The sequence below is a fragment of the Xyrauchen texanus genome, chromosome 33, assembly GCF_025860055.1.
Source record: "Xyrauchen texanus isolate HMW12.3.18 chromosome 33, RBS_HiC_50CHRs, whole genome shotgun sequence".
NCBI lineage: Eukaryota > Metazoa > Chordata > Actinopteri > Cypriniformes > Catostomidae > Xyrauchen > Xyrauchen texanus.
In genome coordinates, this window is record NC_068308.1 from 25,658,580 (window position 1) to 25,673,724 (window position 15,145).

The following is a 15,145-nucleotide window of genomic DNA, read 5'->3' on the forward strand; positions in this document are numbered from 1 at the left end:
CATGTTTGTATTTTTGAGAAAATAACGTTTATGCGTGGTTTTTAAAAAAATGAAAATTTTAAGTCATTGAAATAAGGCCATATAACACATACTAAACATTTGTCTACAAGACTTTTGAGAACTGGATCTTGTAGCCTAGAGTTTTTGATACAAAATGATGTGAAAACCATCCTGATCACTCCTTCATACAAAACAATATAGTTATTGAACTTTTATAAGACACTTTTAGCGTTAGAAATGTTATATGCGAGGTGTGAACTATAATGAATATTGATAGTAATTCACACCTGAGGAGATAAAAGACCTGGGCCTATCAATGAGGAATGTGACAGAAAGAGAATGAATGTGAGGAGACTTAATGATCAAAATCAAGTTTTAAGTTAAAAGAAGTAATCTGACTATACATATTCTTTACATAAAGACTTTACTTAATTTTAGACCTACACTACCGTTAAAAAGAAGTCTCTTCTGCTCACCAAGGCTGCATTTATTTGATCCAAAATACAGCAAAAACAGTGATATTTTGAACTATTTTTACAATTTAAAAGAACAGTGTTCTATTTGAATATATTGTAAAATGCAATTTGTGATCAAAGCTGAATTTTCAGCATCATTACTGCAGTCTTCAGTGTCACCTGATCCTTCAGAAATCATTATAAGATGCTGATTTTCTAATATGGGCATATTTAAAGTGTACTTTACTCATTCAACCTGAACACATATTTGCAAGCACAAGCTTTGTTGATGATAATGAGACAGCATAAACACTAGTTAAAATTTCAATACTCTGAATCCTGGCTGGCAAGTCTGAAAACAGTCCCACTAGTAAATGATGCACATGTTTATATAAAATAACATTTCAACTAATATGTAAGTAAACTAAATGACTTACTCATCCAAAATTGTATCCTTGGCTGGATCAAGTCTCTCTTCAAAATACAAACATTCATCAGAGTCCCGCTCTTCTTCTGAGGAAGATTGTAACTCTTTGTCACTATCCAAGAGTTTTCTCACTTGTGTATCGTGCTGTCTTTCAAACGCACAGAAAGGTGAATTGATTTTGTTTTTACGGCACAGACGGGGGCATTTACCATTTGATTTGATCATCTCAGCACATTAGAATATGAATAGCGCGCTCTGCTGGTGGGTGTGATCACATTAGAGAAAATTAGCTGAGCCAGTAGAAGCTGTACATCGCTTTGTTTCATACAGATTACATTGCAGGAAAATATTTGTTTTAAATTTGAATTGTTTTATTTAAAAGTAGACATTTTAAGCTTTCTTTAGACATATGTTTCATGTTTGTGTGATAAGTATTCGCAGAGTTTGACGTGTTTCAGATATATTCTCACGAACCCAGAGACTGCTTACAGCTCAGCCTTTTTATTTTCTTTATTTTACAAAAGCACAAGGTTTTGTTATTATTGTGAGTGTACACAAATAAAAGTAGACTCTTTATAGCAGGGGTGGCAATACGTCAATCGCAAAGGCAATGCTGGTAGATCGCACAAAATTTAAAAGTGCTTTCGTTACATTTTTATAAAAATAAATATAATGTCTTCCCTTCTTTTAGTTTCTGTCTGACTTGAACTTGACGAGTAAATTTTGACCAGGCAAGATTTGTATTTATTCGGTTGCCATGACAACTAGGTTTGCGCCCTCCAATGGCTTCTGAGAACAGAGCGTGAAATTGCAAAGCTAGCAGTGTTTGAGACTAGCTACCAGCATCTACTGCACTGATTATGCAAAACTGTCTGATTCCATTCAGTGCAAGTCATCAGAATAAGGTAAATGCCCTGTCTATTGTGCTGTAGGTGTTTTTGGTTTAGTGTTAAAACTGGATGATATCAACATTGAACATTATTTTATTGTTTTAAATTAATTTGAAGATGAATTCCATGTAGGGATACATGCAGTAGTCCCAACATGCATTTTTTTTTTTTTTTTTTTTTTTATTAAACTGTTTTTTTTAGTTGGTAGATCTTATTGAGTTAGTCATAGTCTCTGATGATGTCTTACTGTATAAGGCATTTGGGGCAGTGGTGGCTCAGTGGTTAAGGCTCTGGGTTACTGACCAGAAGGTCAGGGGTTCAAGCCCCAACACCACCAAGAGCAAGGCCCTTGAACCTATCTGCCCCGTATCATGGCTGACCCTGCACTCTGACCCCAGCTTAGCTGGGATATGTGAAAAATAAATAATTTCACCATGTATATGCAGAAATGTATGTATAATGTGTGACAATTGATCAACTTATTTATTATACCCCAAAATGACAGATAATTGTATGTTGTTTCCGCTGTAATGACAACACACAGTATATATTAAAAATTACAAACAGAATGAAGATTTATTTTATTCATATATTATTTAATAAAAATAACAAATAAGGCCTAAGTATTTTAAAATGTAATATGTGACGTTTCTGCACCAGCCCCAGAGCTCCGACACTCTCGTCCGAATTCACTAATTTTGTTCACTTACTGCTGAAATATAGTGAACTAACTGCCATTCACTATATAGGAAAAACTGAATGAGTGAACGATTGCGGACACAGCCACTCGCGTCGCGACGATTGACTCATGCACATCACACGATGTTCGTGCTCCAGTTGTCTATCAGGCAAATGGCAGTAATTTACTCTTAACTTGGATGTTTACATGGATTTATACAGTTAATCCACCTGAAGCAGCTGCGATAGTTTCCAGTATTCCCATGAGGGCGCGGAGTAAATGCAGAAATACTGCTTATGACATGCGGGACAAAGCACACTGATATATTGCTGCACTGATTTAAAAATGTACAAACTTATGTCACAAGAGCCCAGTTACAGAATCACCCTAAAAATGACCATCTCATTACACAGAAAAGATCACATTATAATTAGAGCCAAAATTTACCTCAGCATGCTGCCTGAAGTTGGAGCTGTGATTTTAATCTTGAAATATCAGCTTGTCTTGGTGATAAATTAAGGCATTGCATGAAAGAACTATTCTTTTTTTCACTGTGTGGATCGAAGAAAGTGTTTCATTTTGAAGAGTTTGATGCTGCTGCACTGATGACTTTAATGACTCAAATGTCTCATCACTCAAGTTGGAGCATCTCATCCTATGCATCCTGCTCATCCAGCTGTGAACATCCACTCTCACAAAAGTCCCATTCAATAATCTCTCAATAAATTACACATTAATTCAAATTAAACCCAATAATGTAACGACAGTAACGCCTCACAATGGCTCCTCTGTCAAATCCAGCCTCAGAAACCTGGGGGTTGTGTTTGACCAGGCCATGTCTTTGGAGATACACTCAAAACAGCTTGTCCGAAACTGCCTCTATCACCTCAGGAATATCTCTAAGATACGTAAAATGTTGTCAAAGAAGGATCTGGAAATTATTATTCATGCTTTCATATCAACTAGACTTGATTATTGCAACTCTGTCTTTACCTTCATGAATAAGTCTGCTGTGAACAAGCTGCAAATGGTTCAAAATTGTGCTGCTAGACTTTTAACTGGTGCCCCAAGAAGGTCTCATATCACTCCCGTTTTGTTGACTCTCCACTGGCTCCCTGTAAAATATAGGATTGATTTTAAGATTTTAGTGCTGACTTTTAGGGCATTAAATAGTCAGGCCCCACAGTACATCAAGGTCCTTTTGAGTCAGCACTCCTCTAGCCGCACTCTTCGGTCTTCTGGCCAGAACCTTCTTATGGTCCCCAAGACTCGTTATAAAACCCGTGGGGACCTGTCTTTTCAGTCTGTTGCCCCCAGACTGTGGAACGCCCTGCCCCTGTCTCTGCGTCTGGCTGACTCTGTTGACTCTTTTAAAAAAGATCTGAAGACTTGTTTATTTAAGAAGGCTTTTGGTTGATGGGTTTTAACTAGTGTCACTTTGATTTTACATATGTATTGTATATATTTTTATATTGTTTATATAAGATTTTGCTTTTACCTTTCTCGTGTACAGCACTTTGTGATTTTATCTGTGAAAAGCGCTTTAGAAATAAACTTTACTTACTTACTTAAAGAAGTAAAAGTAAAAACCTAATCATTAGAAATTTACTTGAGTGAGAGTAAAAAATACCCACTTTTAAACCTACTCTACAAGTAACATGTTTGACTCTGTCTAGGAGTGGTGGTGGCGTAGTGGGCTAAAGCACATAACTATTAATCAGAAGGTGGCTGATGGGAGATTGTCCCTGTAGTAAGGGCACTTTAAGTCACTTTGGATAAAAGCATCTGCCAAATGCATAAATGTAAATGTAAACATTTTCCCCAAAATTTTACTCAAGTAAATGTCACATGTTACTACCCACCTCTGGTCAGGACATCTATAATGGCTACTAAAGGAAGTTTCCTGACACCTGACTTTGAATGGTCTATCTGTGCACTGAAATGTTATGTTTGCAAAATTAATTTACTTCTCCATTGAACATTTTGAGTTTAGTTTATTAATTTACCTGCACTAACCTGTGTGAAAGTCTGTGCATGTATCTTCTAACTATGCATGTGCTTATTGCCCATCTCACTCTTGGCTCGTCTCTTCTTCTTTAGATTCCTCTAGCCGAGATGGAGGCTCTGTCTCTGACATCGGCGAAATCCTGGTCCTTAGCTCTGACGGATTCTATCCCAGATGATTTCCCAGATGATTTTAACCCCCTCTTACTAACCAGTCAGGAGTGCAATGTATTTAACAGTAGAGCAATGTTCATTCGTCACTCCTGCCTCTCTGTCTTACACTGCTTCCAAAGCCACTCAGCCTCTCCACCCTGCCTCTCTACTGGGCCCCACATAATTTAGCCCCAAGCCTATTTGCCCTCTAATAGAAATCCTCTGTTCAAATAAAAATAAATAAATAAATAAACATGCTGCTCTGTTTTAAGCTAGTGAAATAAAACTAATTTTACCTAAATGCATGGATGGCTCCAGGCACCAACTTCTTATCACGATTATTAAATTTAATGTAAAAAATATGAGAACTTAAGTCATGTATTTAAGAAATACATTTGCAATCACAAGAATGTTTCTTTAACAATGTATGGCATGTACAAAGTACTATGACTAGCAGTAGAATAGTGGCAGTCAAAGGCCTTTGGGCAATGGCCTATAAACTATACTTTCTTACATTTCCTTGAGAGTGGAACCTTAAAGGATCCAATATTTAGAAGGGTTAACTCTACATTTGCAACTTTTTACATTTGCAATCATAAACCTGGAATGAAGCAACTGCTAGTGTTTTATGACAAATTCATATCATAAGTATGCCAGTAATCTGCTGTCTGATTATGTGTGAATGACATCTCCTTTTTTGTTCCATGGAAATAAAGAAAATCATAGGGGTTTTGAACAACATGGAGATACTGTAAGTAATACATAACAGAATTGTCATATTTGGGGTAAACTACAGTATTCCCAACAATACTTACCATAAAGGACTTTGTGCAGAGCTGTGAGGCAAGTGTGTTTGGAAGCTTTGGGTTTTCTAACACTCCTGTCTTTCTTTCTATTTCATTATTTCTCTCTTTACATTTCCCACCAGCCTGGTGTTTGTGTGGTCCAGTCCAGTAGAATAGAATCTGCTCCTTTACTGTCTGGGTTTTGCAGCTCTGAATACGTTCTTCCTCCCACACGTCTAAATACCATTTCTGAACTACTATTCCATCTATCTCTTTGTTGTCTGATCATATTTTTTGTCTGTCTGCAAAACATGTTTTTTCTTTTCTTTCTTTTTTTTTGGTTTCTTGTACCATTATTTTATCTATGTTCTATTTTTAGTCTGTTATACAGCAAATTAAGTTTTTCCCTAATACCATGCTTCTTTAAATAACATTGGAGTGTGGTATGGGGTCGGCTTCTGATGTCTGCCAGCTACAGTAATACATGCTCTGGGTGCAGCTTCTAATGGGAGGAGGCTGATGGTTATGTCACCTCACAATTTAATTAATATTCATTGTCTCAGAATTATGCCCATAGATAAATTAATAATGTATATATACTGTAGTATTTCTCACATGATTGAGATTTAGATGGAGCCTGTTCTCATTTCTCATGTCATTTTTATATGGACGAAAAAGAAAAAAAAAGTTGTGAAGGAAAATTATTGAGAATTGATGTAAAACGGGTAATTTGTGCACTGAGCTTTGCATAACACCATATTGCCAGCTATAATGTCTTTTATGACAACAACACGAAAAATGCATTCATAAATTGATCCCTACAGAACAGTGGTAGAGGAACAACAAATTATGATTTATGTAAATAAGGAACAAATTTAATCAAACACACACACATTGGTGCGGCTATCCTTATGAGGACTCTCCATAGACATAATTATTTTTATAATGTATGAACTATAAATTATATAACCTAAATCAACCCCTAAATCTAACCCTCACAAAAAAAGTTCTGCATTTTTACATAAAACAAATATATATAGTTTAGTATGTTTTTAAGCGATTTGAATTATGGGGACACTGTAAATATCCTCATAAACCACATTTATAGCATAAAACCCTTGTAATTACCCCCATTTGTAACCTAAAAAAACTCCTCATTAACCAACCAAATGAATGTGTTGAATAAAAATACTGAAATCTGTAAAGCAAGAACAAGAATATTTGAATACACTACTACTTAAAATTTAGAAAAACATGAACTAATTTGTTTTTCATCATTTTAAAAACCTTTCTAAATGCTTTTGCTTAAATACTTGGAATTAGTCTTGTAGACAAATGTTAATTGTGCATATGTATTTCTTTACAAAGCAAACATTTCAATTATAGAAAAACTCTAGAGTGAAGGAAAAGGAGCCAACAGGTAGCCAGCATACACTCACAGAGCACATTATAGGAACGTATACTTATTCATGCAATTACTGTATCTAATCAAGCAAACTTGTGGCAGCAGTACATGCAGATACAGGTCAGGACCATCAGTTGATGTTCACATTAACCATCAGAATGGGGAAACATTTTTATCTCAGTGATTTCGACCATGGCATGATTGTTGGTGTCAGATGGGCTTGTATTTCTGTAACTTCTGATCTCCTGGGATTTTCATGCACGACAGTCTCTAGAATACACTCAGAATGGTGCCAAAAACATCCAGTGAGTGGCAGTTCTGCGGACTGAAATGCCTTGTTGATGATAGAGATCAATGGAGAATGGCCAGACTGGTTCAGGCTGACAGAAATGCTACGGTAACTCGGATTAAAATTGTGGTGAGAAGAATAACATCTCAGAATGCACGACACAATGAACCTTGAGGCTGATGGGCTACAACAGTAGAAGACTATGTCAGGCTCTTTATTAGGACTATAGTGTGTCTACAATAACGTTCTCAGGGAGTGTATACGGGAACTCAATACTGTTTAAAAAGCATTTCAAAATGATTTTGTTTTTGCACTTTTATTACAAAAAGTAGAATATATCAATAATAAAGAATGAGTTGGTGTGTCCAAACTTTTGGCTGGTAGTGTATGTGTTACTTCACTCATCTGCAATAAAGGACAAAGTTGTATGCATGGATATAAAACAGTTAATCAAATGTATGTATGAATATTCATATATGGATATGACATGGTTTATGAGAACATGTTTCTAGACCAGTCTCCTCCCTGTGTTTAGAGCACTATGTTTGCCTTTCATTGTATGCTAACCAGTCCAGCCTTCATGTATTAGGTACAATGTGTGTGGGTTGTGTGCGTGTGCTTATAATGTGTTTATAAGGAAGGCCCCCTGATGGTCCAAACAAAAGCCCCATCTCACACTTCTACTTGCATTTCTTTTAATGCCCCTCAGAACACAGCACCATCAGATCCCCCAGTCCCCCAGGAGTCAATTGAGCCAACAAATGAGCACCTGCTTTATGTGAAGAAGACCTCAGTGGGCCGCACACACTCTCTGCCCTTTGATAGCTACATGTTTGTGCCGCTGCTGCCCAACTCAACCCACAGTACCCACACAAACTCATCTCACCTAGCTCAGACAGGTGCAACTCTGAATTTTGGACTGTTTTCAATGGTGTTGTTTATAAGCATGTAGTAACCATGTAATATCAGTGTAATAACCTTTTATACATAATAATTGATATATTTTTAAATGAAATGACTTGTAACACAGGGTCTACTGGCTCTATCCAATCTCAAACGGAAGAACCTACTCAGCACTTGACTGTGCCGACCGATCTGTTCCGACCGATAAGTCCTCATAGCCTGTCAGACTCAGAGAGCATCCCTCGAATCCCCCCACCTCGCCAGGCACACATGCTCTCACGCACCCTACGTAGACAGGTGAGCTCAGACTTTTCATCCTCCTTTCATGGCTCCTTTTTAGAAGAGGGAATGATATTTTGCTTGCAGAATTCTGTTCCATTAAAATGTGTCTGTATGTCTAATGTTGTGTTTTATTTATTGCATTGTCTTTCTGCTTGACTTCTCTCATAATGCATAATATGCCAAGTCTTCCATCCAACACTTTATGGATAGTGTTTGGAAACTTATGGGAATGTGATTGGTATGAAGTCTGACACCTCTGCACTGTTGATCTCTCCCTCTGGCCAGTACATTTCTGCTCTTAATCCTTCCTGCATTCTTTCCTTTTTTCTGCTCTCTCTTGGCCTGCACACCCTCTTATGTGACTTACTCCGAGCAGCTCAGCATGGTGCAACCCAAACCTGACCCCAAGCTGCTCCTGAGACACAGATACTCCTGTTTCTGAGAGAGCTGGAATGGGGTGGTTGATTCAGCTGACCTCCAGAACCTGTTCCTTTTTTTTCCAACACACCCCCAAAATCACCCCTTAAATCCTCCAATGCATTTCACCATGGCTACTGTAAAGGCCAAAATTACATGGTAAAGATCAGGGGGACGTAAATACTCAACAGAACTAACTTTAATAAAAATATATGTTGAGGTGTCTATAGGATCTATACTGTATCTATAGAAGACACTCTCAAGAAATGATCTGCAATAATCTGATTACACCTACTCAAAGAACATAAAACGTATGGCAACCTATGTATGGTGCATGTTATATATCTATAAAAATATTGAATAAAAAGGAATCAAAACTGTCCGATATACAATATTTATCAAACGTTTGGACACATGTACACATTCTTATTATTGCTATTTTCCTTATTTATGAATACATTTCTCTGTCAACTAAATGAGGTATCTGTCTATCTATATATATTTTTATATATAAGTTAGTTTTAAGAAAATCATACATGGGAACAATTTACATTAATCTGCAAAATTTCAAGCAATTAAGCAGTAGCTTTAAAAAAAAATTATATATATATATATATTTGTTTTTTTTATGTTCATGGGGGAAAAAAATTCAGTCAAGTGTGTCCAAACCTTTGGATTGGTAGTGTAGATCTCTTGCCATTAGGTGGCAGTATAGATTAAATTATACAAGCTACAACACGAGCTCATGACACAATCTCCTCTGCATTGGCTAACTTTACAAATTTGATGTTTCTTTGGTTCCTCTTGATCTTTAGCCTCTCCCCAAACATGCACCACCTCTCTCCTATTGGGCTCGTGTCTCTCTTGGTCTCCCTGAGTTAGAGGCAAGAGAGTAGATCTCCAATTACTGAGTTCAGAGAAGAAGTGATCCCATTAAGAGATGTGGGTCTTATGGTCGCTTACAGTAGCCCAGTGGCTCAGAGTGCAGTCTGCCAAACAGTGCCTGTAGATTTGCCTTAGGGTAATATTTTCTCTGCCCTATTAAGACAACTATTACACACTTTTCTACTGAAAGTGCAATTGATACTGTAAGTTTTCACATATGTGACTTTACCAATAGCATTAGCATGTCTAGGTACAGTAACTTAGATGCTTTGAACATCTCTAAGAAGAGAGCAAAAGAGAGAACAAAGGAGACTAATATGTATTTGGCATTATCTCAAGTATACTGTACACTTGTTAATTTTGTACTATACACATTCATTTAAACAGTAAACACAATTACACAGAATATACTGAGAATGTTTTCAACTGGTGGTTATCTGGTTGTTGATCTTGGAATGTAACTTCAAAGACAGAATGCCACTGCTATTAATCAAGATTTATTGAACTTTGGTACTAGCACAATTTAAGAGCTATTTTTGTTGGATAAAGGTTTAAATGAGTTATTTTATTCTATGCTTCTAAGTTTGATATGAACTTAAAAAAAGAAAGTCAGAATCTAAATGTCAGCTACCTATGATTAGAGCTGCAAACACTCTCAAAACAGATGCCCTAAGGCAGTCTCTTTTCTATTTTTCTAATTCAACCTCCAATCATTTGAAGCAGAGAGCTTGTGGAGTGCAATGCTGATGGTGAACTCCACTCTAACTCCACGACTCCCCCTCCCTCCCTCCCTCCCTCCAAACCACTGGTTTCTACACCCCTATCATCTCATACTAACCAATCTCCCTCTCACCTTTTTATGGGCAAATGCTTCTAAGTTTGATGTGAACTTCTAAAAAGAACATCAGAGTCAGAATCGAAATGTCGGCTACCTCTGATTGGGGCTGAAAACACACTCAAAACAGATCCCCTAAGGCAGTCTCTTTTCTGTTTTTCTAATTCCACCTTCAATAATTTGAAGCAGAGAGCTTGTGGAGTTTAATGCTAATGGTGAACTCCACTCTAACTCCATGACTCCCCCTCTCTCCCTCCAAACCGCTGGCTTCTACACCCCTAACATCCCTAACTAACAAATTTCCCTCTCACCCTTTCATGTCCTAATCCCTAATTTTACACCCAAACCCTCCCTTCACCTCCTCCGTTCATGCTCTCCTCAGGTGGCAGTGAGTGCTGACTCTCAGGAGAATCTGTACAGAGAGGGAGGGGAAAATGAGGGTCCTTTGGGGCTCAGGGAACTGTCCGACCCCTCTGTCAACTTCCAATCTCAGCAGCAGAAGCACCAGCCCTCACTCTTTCTGGTTCCCGCCACGCCGGGTGCATCTCCAAAACCCTCGAGATCTAGCGTGCACACACAGCACAATCCCAATGACCAGTGCAAAGTTTTCTCCAGATGTGCCCCCTCTCCGCCCCTACCTCTGCCCCCACCAGTCACCAGGGCCCCTGTGAAGCAGGTGGAAATGGACTCAGCAGACCAAGAGGTGTCCTGTATTATCAGGGCAGGGCTTGCAGGAAGGAGCGACGATGGGACTGGTGGAGGGATGGGAAATGAAGGTGCTAGTAGGCCTCAGCTTAAGAAGCACCACAGTGTGGACAGTCAGGGCCAGCATGCGCTGCTGTTACCGCAGCCCTCATCTTGGCTGGAGGACCCACGCCGACACTCCATTGAAGTGTGCTCATCCTTGGAGAGCAGTCCCCAAAGCAGTTCTATTTCCTCCGGCTTTGTCTCACGAGGAGACAGCCTCCAACAGCAGTCCTCACCACGCAGCCGCAAGAAGAAGATGAGTCCCCCGTGCATCTCTGTGGATCCGCCAGAAGGACTGGAGCTTCCAGGGGGATTTCATCCAGCTCTGGGGATAGTGCCACTCCCACTGCCAAGCCGGGACACTTGCCTGAGGAGGCGAGCTCCATCAAGTGACTCAAAGGACTCTTTTGATTTGGGTGTTGGAGGAGATGGACTGCCTCAAGAGGGTGTTCTGAACTCCAAGCTATTGACTCTGCCTAGCTTCTCTTTTGAGAAAGCAAGCTCTGAGTACTGAACACTTGACTCGTGCACACACACACACACACATATTCAACACAGACATGCACACAACACATGATGCACACTGTGTATCTGTGATGGTGATAGTAATAGTAATAATAATCTTAGAGAGTAATACTGCTTAATGCAACAATGGGGAATACTCCATGATCATGAGGATTAGTTACTATACCGTGTTTTTTTTTTTCTCTACTGCCAAAAGAAAACAAAAGGACGTTGTGCTGAGGATTAAACAAGCTAATAATGGGACTCTCTCTCTCTTCTCAAAGACACGATCACCAGACATCAGACATCTGTTGTCAACCTCAAAACTTCCTTATGGAAGTCAGTACAGAGCCAGAGGGAGGGTGCCCCTTTCTGGCAATTGTGAAAACTTCACAGCACTGTATTGATGCTGAACTCCCCAAAGGGCACTGATGAAGGTACAAAGCAATATGAACGTTTTAGAGACACTATTTTCTTAAATTATTGGGCCATAGTGTTTGTAAAAGGTGTATAATTTCTTTTTTGGTTTCATTATAGTTTTATTTGTGTCTTTTTGTGAATTTTTTTTCTCAACGTTTAAAATGTTGTTTTACTTTATTTTTTCACCATAGAATATTTTTTAGCTTTCTTGTCTTAACAAAGATAAAAAAGAAAGAAAACATTTTTCAAAGTTCCAGGATCCATGTATTTGTAGGAATAATGATGACGATGATGATGATAATAATAACAATAATAATATTAATATATCTCTTTAAAATAAATAAACAGCTATTTGATTTTTAAGCACAAGTGATTGACTGATGTGCCCTGATTAAAGAACAAGATTTTTGACAGACCCATGAAGCACAAATATTAAACATATTTTTACAGTATTAAACAAGGGAACTGTTAAAAAATCAAACACTTATTTAAATGGTGCTGTAAGATTATTTTTATTTCTTTATATATCACACATAACATGTCCCTACTACCTGACAGATATGACTAAAATTACACCTGTCACTGTGACAGCCCTTGACTCTATAAACACAAAATAGGGTCAATGGAGCAGCTAATGTTTGCCAATAAGAAAACTAGCCAAATAGAAACCAGGTTTGACTTTGGGAGGCAAGGTTTTGAAGCAAGGGTATGTGGTTGATGTTAGCAAAATGTCTGAAATACAGTACCTTTAATTGACCATTGGAATACAAAATACTACAATAAGCACAAAAGCCACTGAACAGAAACGCTCACAACCAAACTTACAGGGATGATATCATACAATTGTGTATTATTTTTGTCCACTTGAATGTTAGACATGTCTTCTATGCACAAAAAAAGTTTTCATTTTTTCATGACAATTTTCTACACTGAAAACAACAAAATAATATGCTCTAAAATGTGCTACACAAACTGTTAAGATCTGACTGTAATGATGAGGATGACCTTTCTAAAAATAAACTAGACAGATGTTTTATCCTTCGGAATGACATGCAGAACTGCAGGTGATACTTACAGCCAGAAACAGACTTTCCCACATCTTCATTCATTAGTTATTCTGGTATTCTATCTATACTACTTCCTCATTACCTAATGTGATAGGGTAGGCCAAGTTTTTTTTGTCACCCAATTGGTGTTGTTGGCAGTCATGTGTTAATGTATTCATCTGAATGATGTCAGAAAGTTAAAGAAGTTAAGACTGAGATGTTTTTTAAGCTTAGGCCACGTCCACACCATCTTTTTCTCTATGTTTGGGCCTTCAGATTTGGTGTTCGTAGAGGGAACTCAAGGATAATTGCGTTTCAGACCATACATGGAATGATGATTTTTCACATGCACAGTAAGGGGATTAAATGGTTTTAATACGTTACAGTGTAGATGAGCAACTTTTGGAAAACTCTTTAAAATGGCTGTGTGGAAGGAGAGTATTTAAAATCTAAAACTCAAGTTTTCAAATGTATCCTGATTAATGTGGACATTGCCTCAATTTCAGTAGATGGTCTTTTTGGCTGGGGAAGAAGTTAAATTGCAGGATGTATACATACTTTTGTCAAACTCTTTTATTTGAGTTCAAGGAAATATGCATTCCTTATGATGTGAGCCATTTCAATTTTAGGTTACGTTTTTGGCCATTTTTGAGAGCTTGTTTTTTCTTCAGGTCTTCTATACTTTTGAAGTGGATGCTTTGCTATGCCTTCAGCATACAATATTTGTGTGAAATAGTAACATGAAAAAGTTTCTTAATGCCTCTGAGGACTTTATCAAAGCAGTTATTTACATATTCTGCAAACCTGTCCTTATTTTTGACACTATGTATGTTCTGGTTAAGGTACATTTAGCTCTTATGTGTAAGCCTTGCTGAAGATCAAATTGATTGAAGCTGTTATCAAGTGCACTGTGAATGACTCGCTGAAGCAATTACCTTTGGTTTCATAATAGCTAATCGTCACATCTGCAGGTCTCATTTCAAACTCAGGAAAGCTTGCAATGCCCTCATTTTTCTGCAGAGCTTTGGTTGAAGTCCAAATCTGTGGCTGCAAGTCATAGATGGCTTTAGCATGTGTTTAAACCTGTTTGCATAATTGGACCATTTTTAGAATGATTAGCGTGTTTCATTTTAGAAATCTTCAAAGGCATTCTCCAATCCCATTTATTTTATGCATGCACACAATGCAATTTTATTGGTATGCATAAAGATGTAGTTTATAATAATTGTAGGACATGCAAACCACTTAATTATGTTCTTTCCAGCTCATCTGTGCACTAGCATGCGATTTCCCCCATTCAAAATCTTTATAAGTGGTGTATAATTCTATCTCAAGGACATTTTCAACATGGAACATTTTGACCAAGGTGATAAAAACAAAGAGTCTGTTTGACATCATATATAAAATGTTGTTTCTTCAAACATTTGTCCAATATGTTAGTCAAAAAACTTCTTTGACAATGCAAGAAAAATATGACATTCTCAATCGGCTATTATTTTAAACTGCAGATTCTGGAAAACAGCTTGAGTGACCAGATGGAAAAGTAACATTTAGAGGTGATTGGTAAACATCCTCAGGAGGAAATTACATTAAACCTCTGCTGTGCATCTGTGCATATCTTCTCTGAGGAAGATCACTTAGCGATTTAGTCTCTCCCTGGGTTTCCACTATTGAAATGAAGCCTGATCGTCGATATACGAGCTCTACGTCCCTCCATGCAGAAGATAAGTATTGGAAATCTATGATAACTTAGTTTGCTGCACACACTGACTAAATCAATTTAGCTTCCAAAAGATGACGCAGTTCCCACGGACTGTGATAAGATGACATTGCTGATAATTGAACATTTGGGAAAACAACGGCTCCAGAGTTTTTTTGGGGTGGGATAGAAACGAAAATACCTTGTTTACCGGCAAAAATGTAATGAAGACTCTTTGGGAGGTCCTCTGTTATTGGCCAAGTTGCTGTTTGAGTATGTGCTCATCAGTGTTGCTTTGGCGCTCTGGTGAGAAGCAAATG

General features: G+C 37.8%; 1 protein-coding gene across 2 annotated transcripts in view; it reads left to right on the plus strand.

The window, feature by feature from the left end:
* Positions 1-12,361, plus strand: part of LOC127626798 (voltage-dependent T-type calcium channel subunit alpha-1G-like) — a 204,726-nt gene extending 192,365 nt beyond the window's left edge. For both annotated transcript variants that reach the window (XM_052102848.1, XM_052102849.1), the window contains exons 31-33: positions 7,797-7,986; positions 8,118-8,287; positions 10,792-12,361. In XM_052102848.1, the coding sequence (XP_051958808.1) occupies positions 7,797-7,986; positions 8,118-8,287; positions 10,792-11,670 (1,239 nt within the window). In that variant the 3' untranslated portion in view covers positions 11,671-12,361. The remainder of the gene's footprint in view (positions 1-7,796; positions 7,987-8,117; positions 8,288-10,791) is intronic.
* The last annotated feature ends 2,784 nt before the right edge of the window (positions 12,362-15,145 follow it).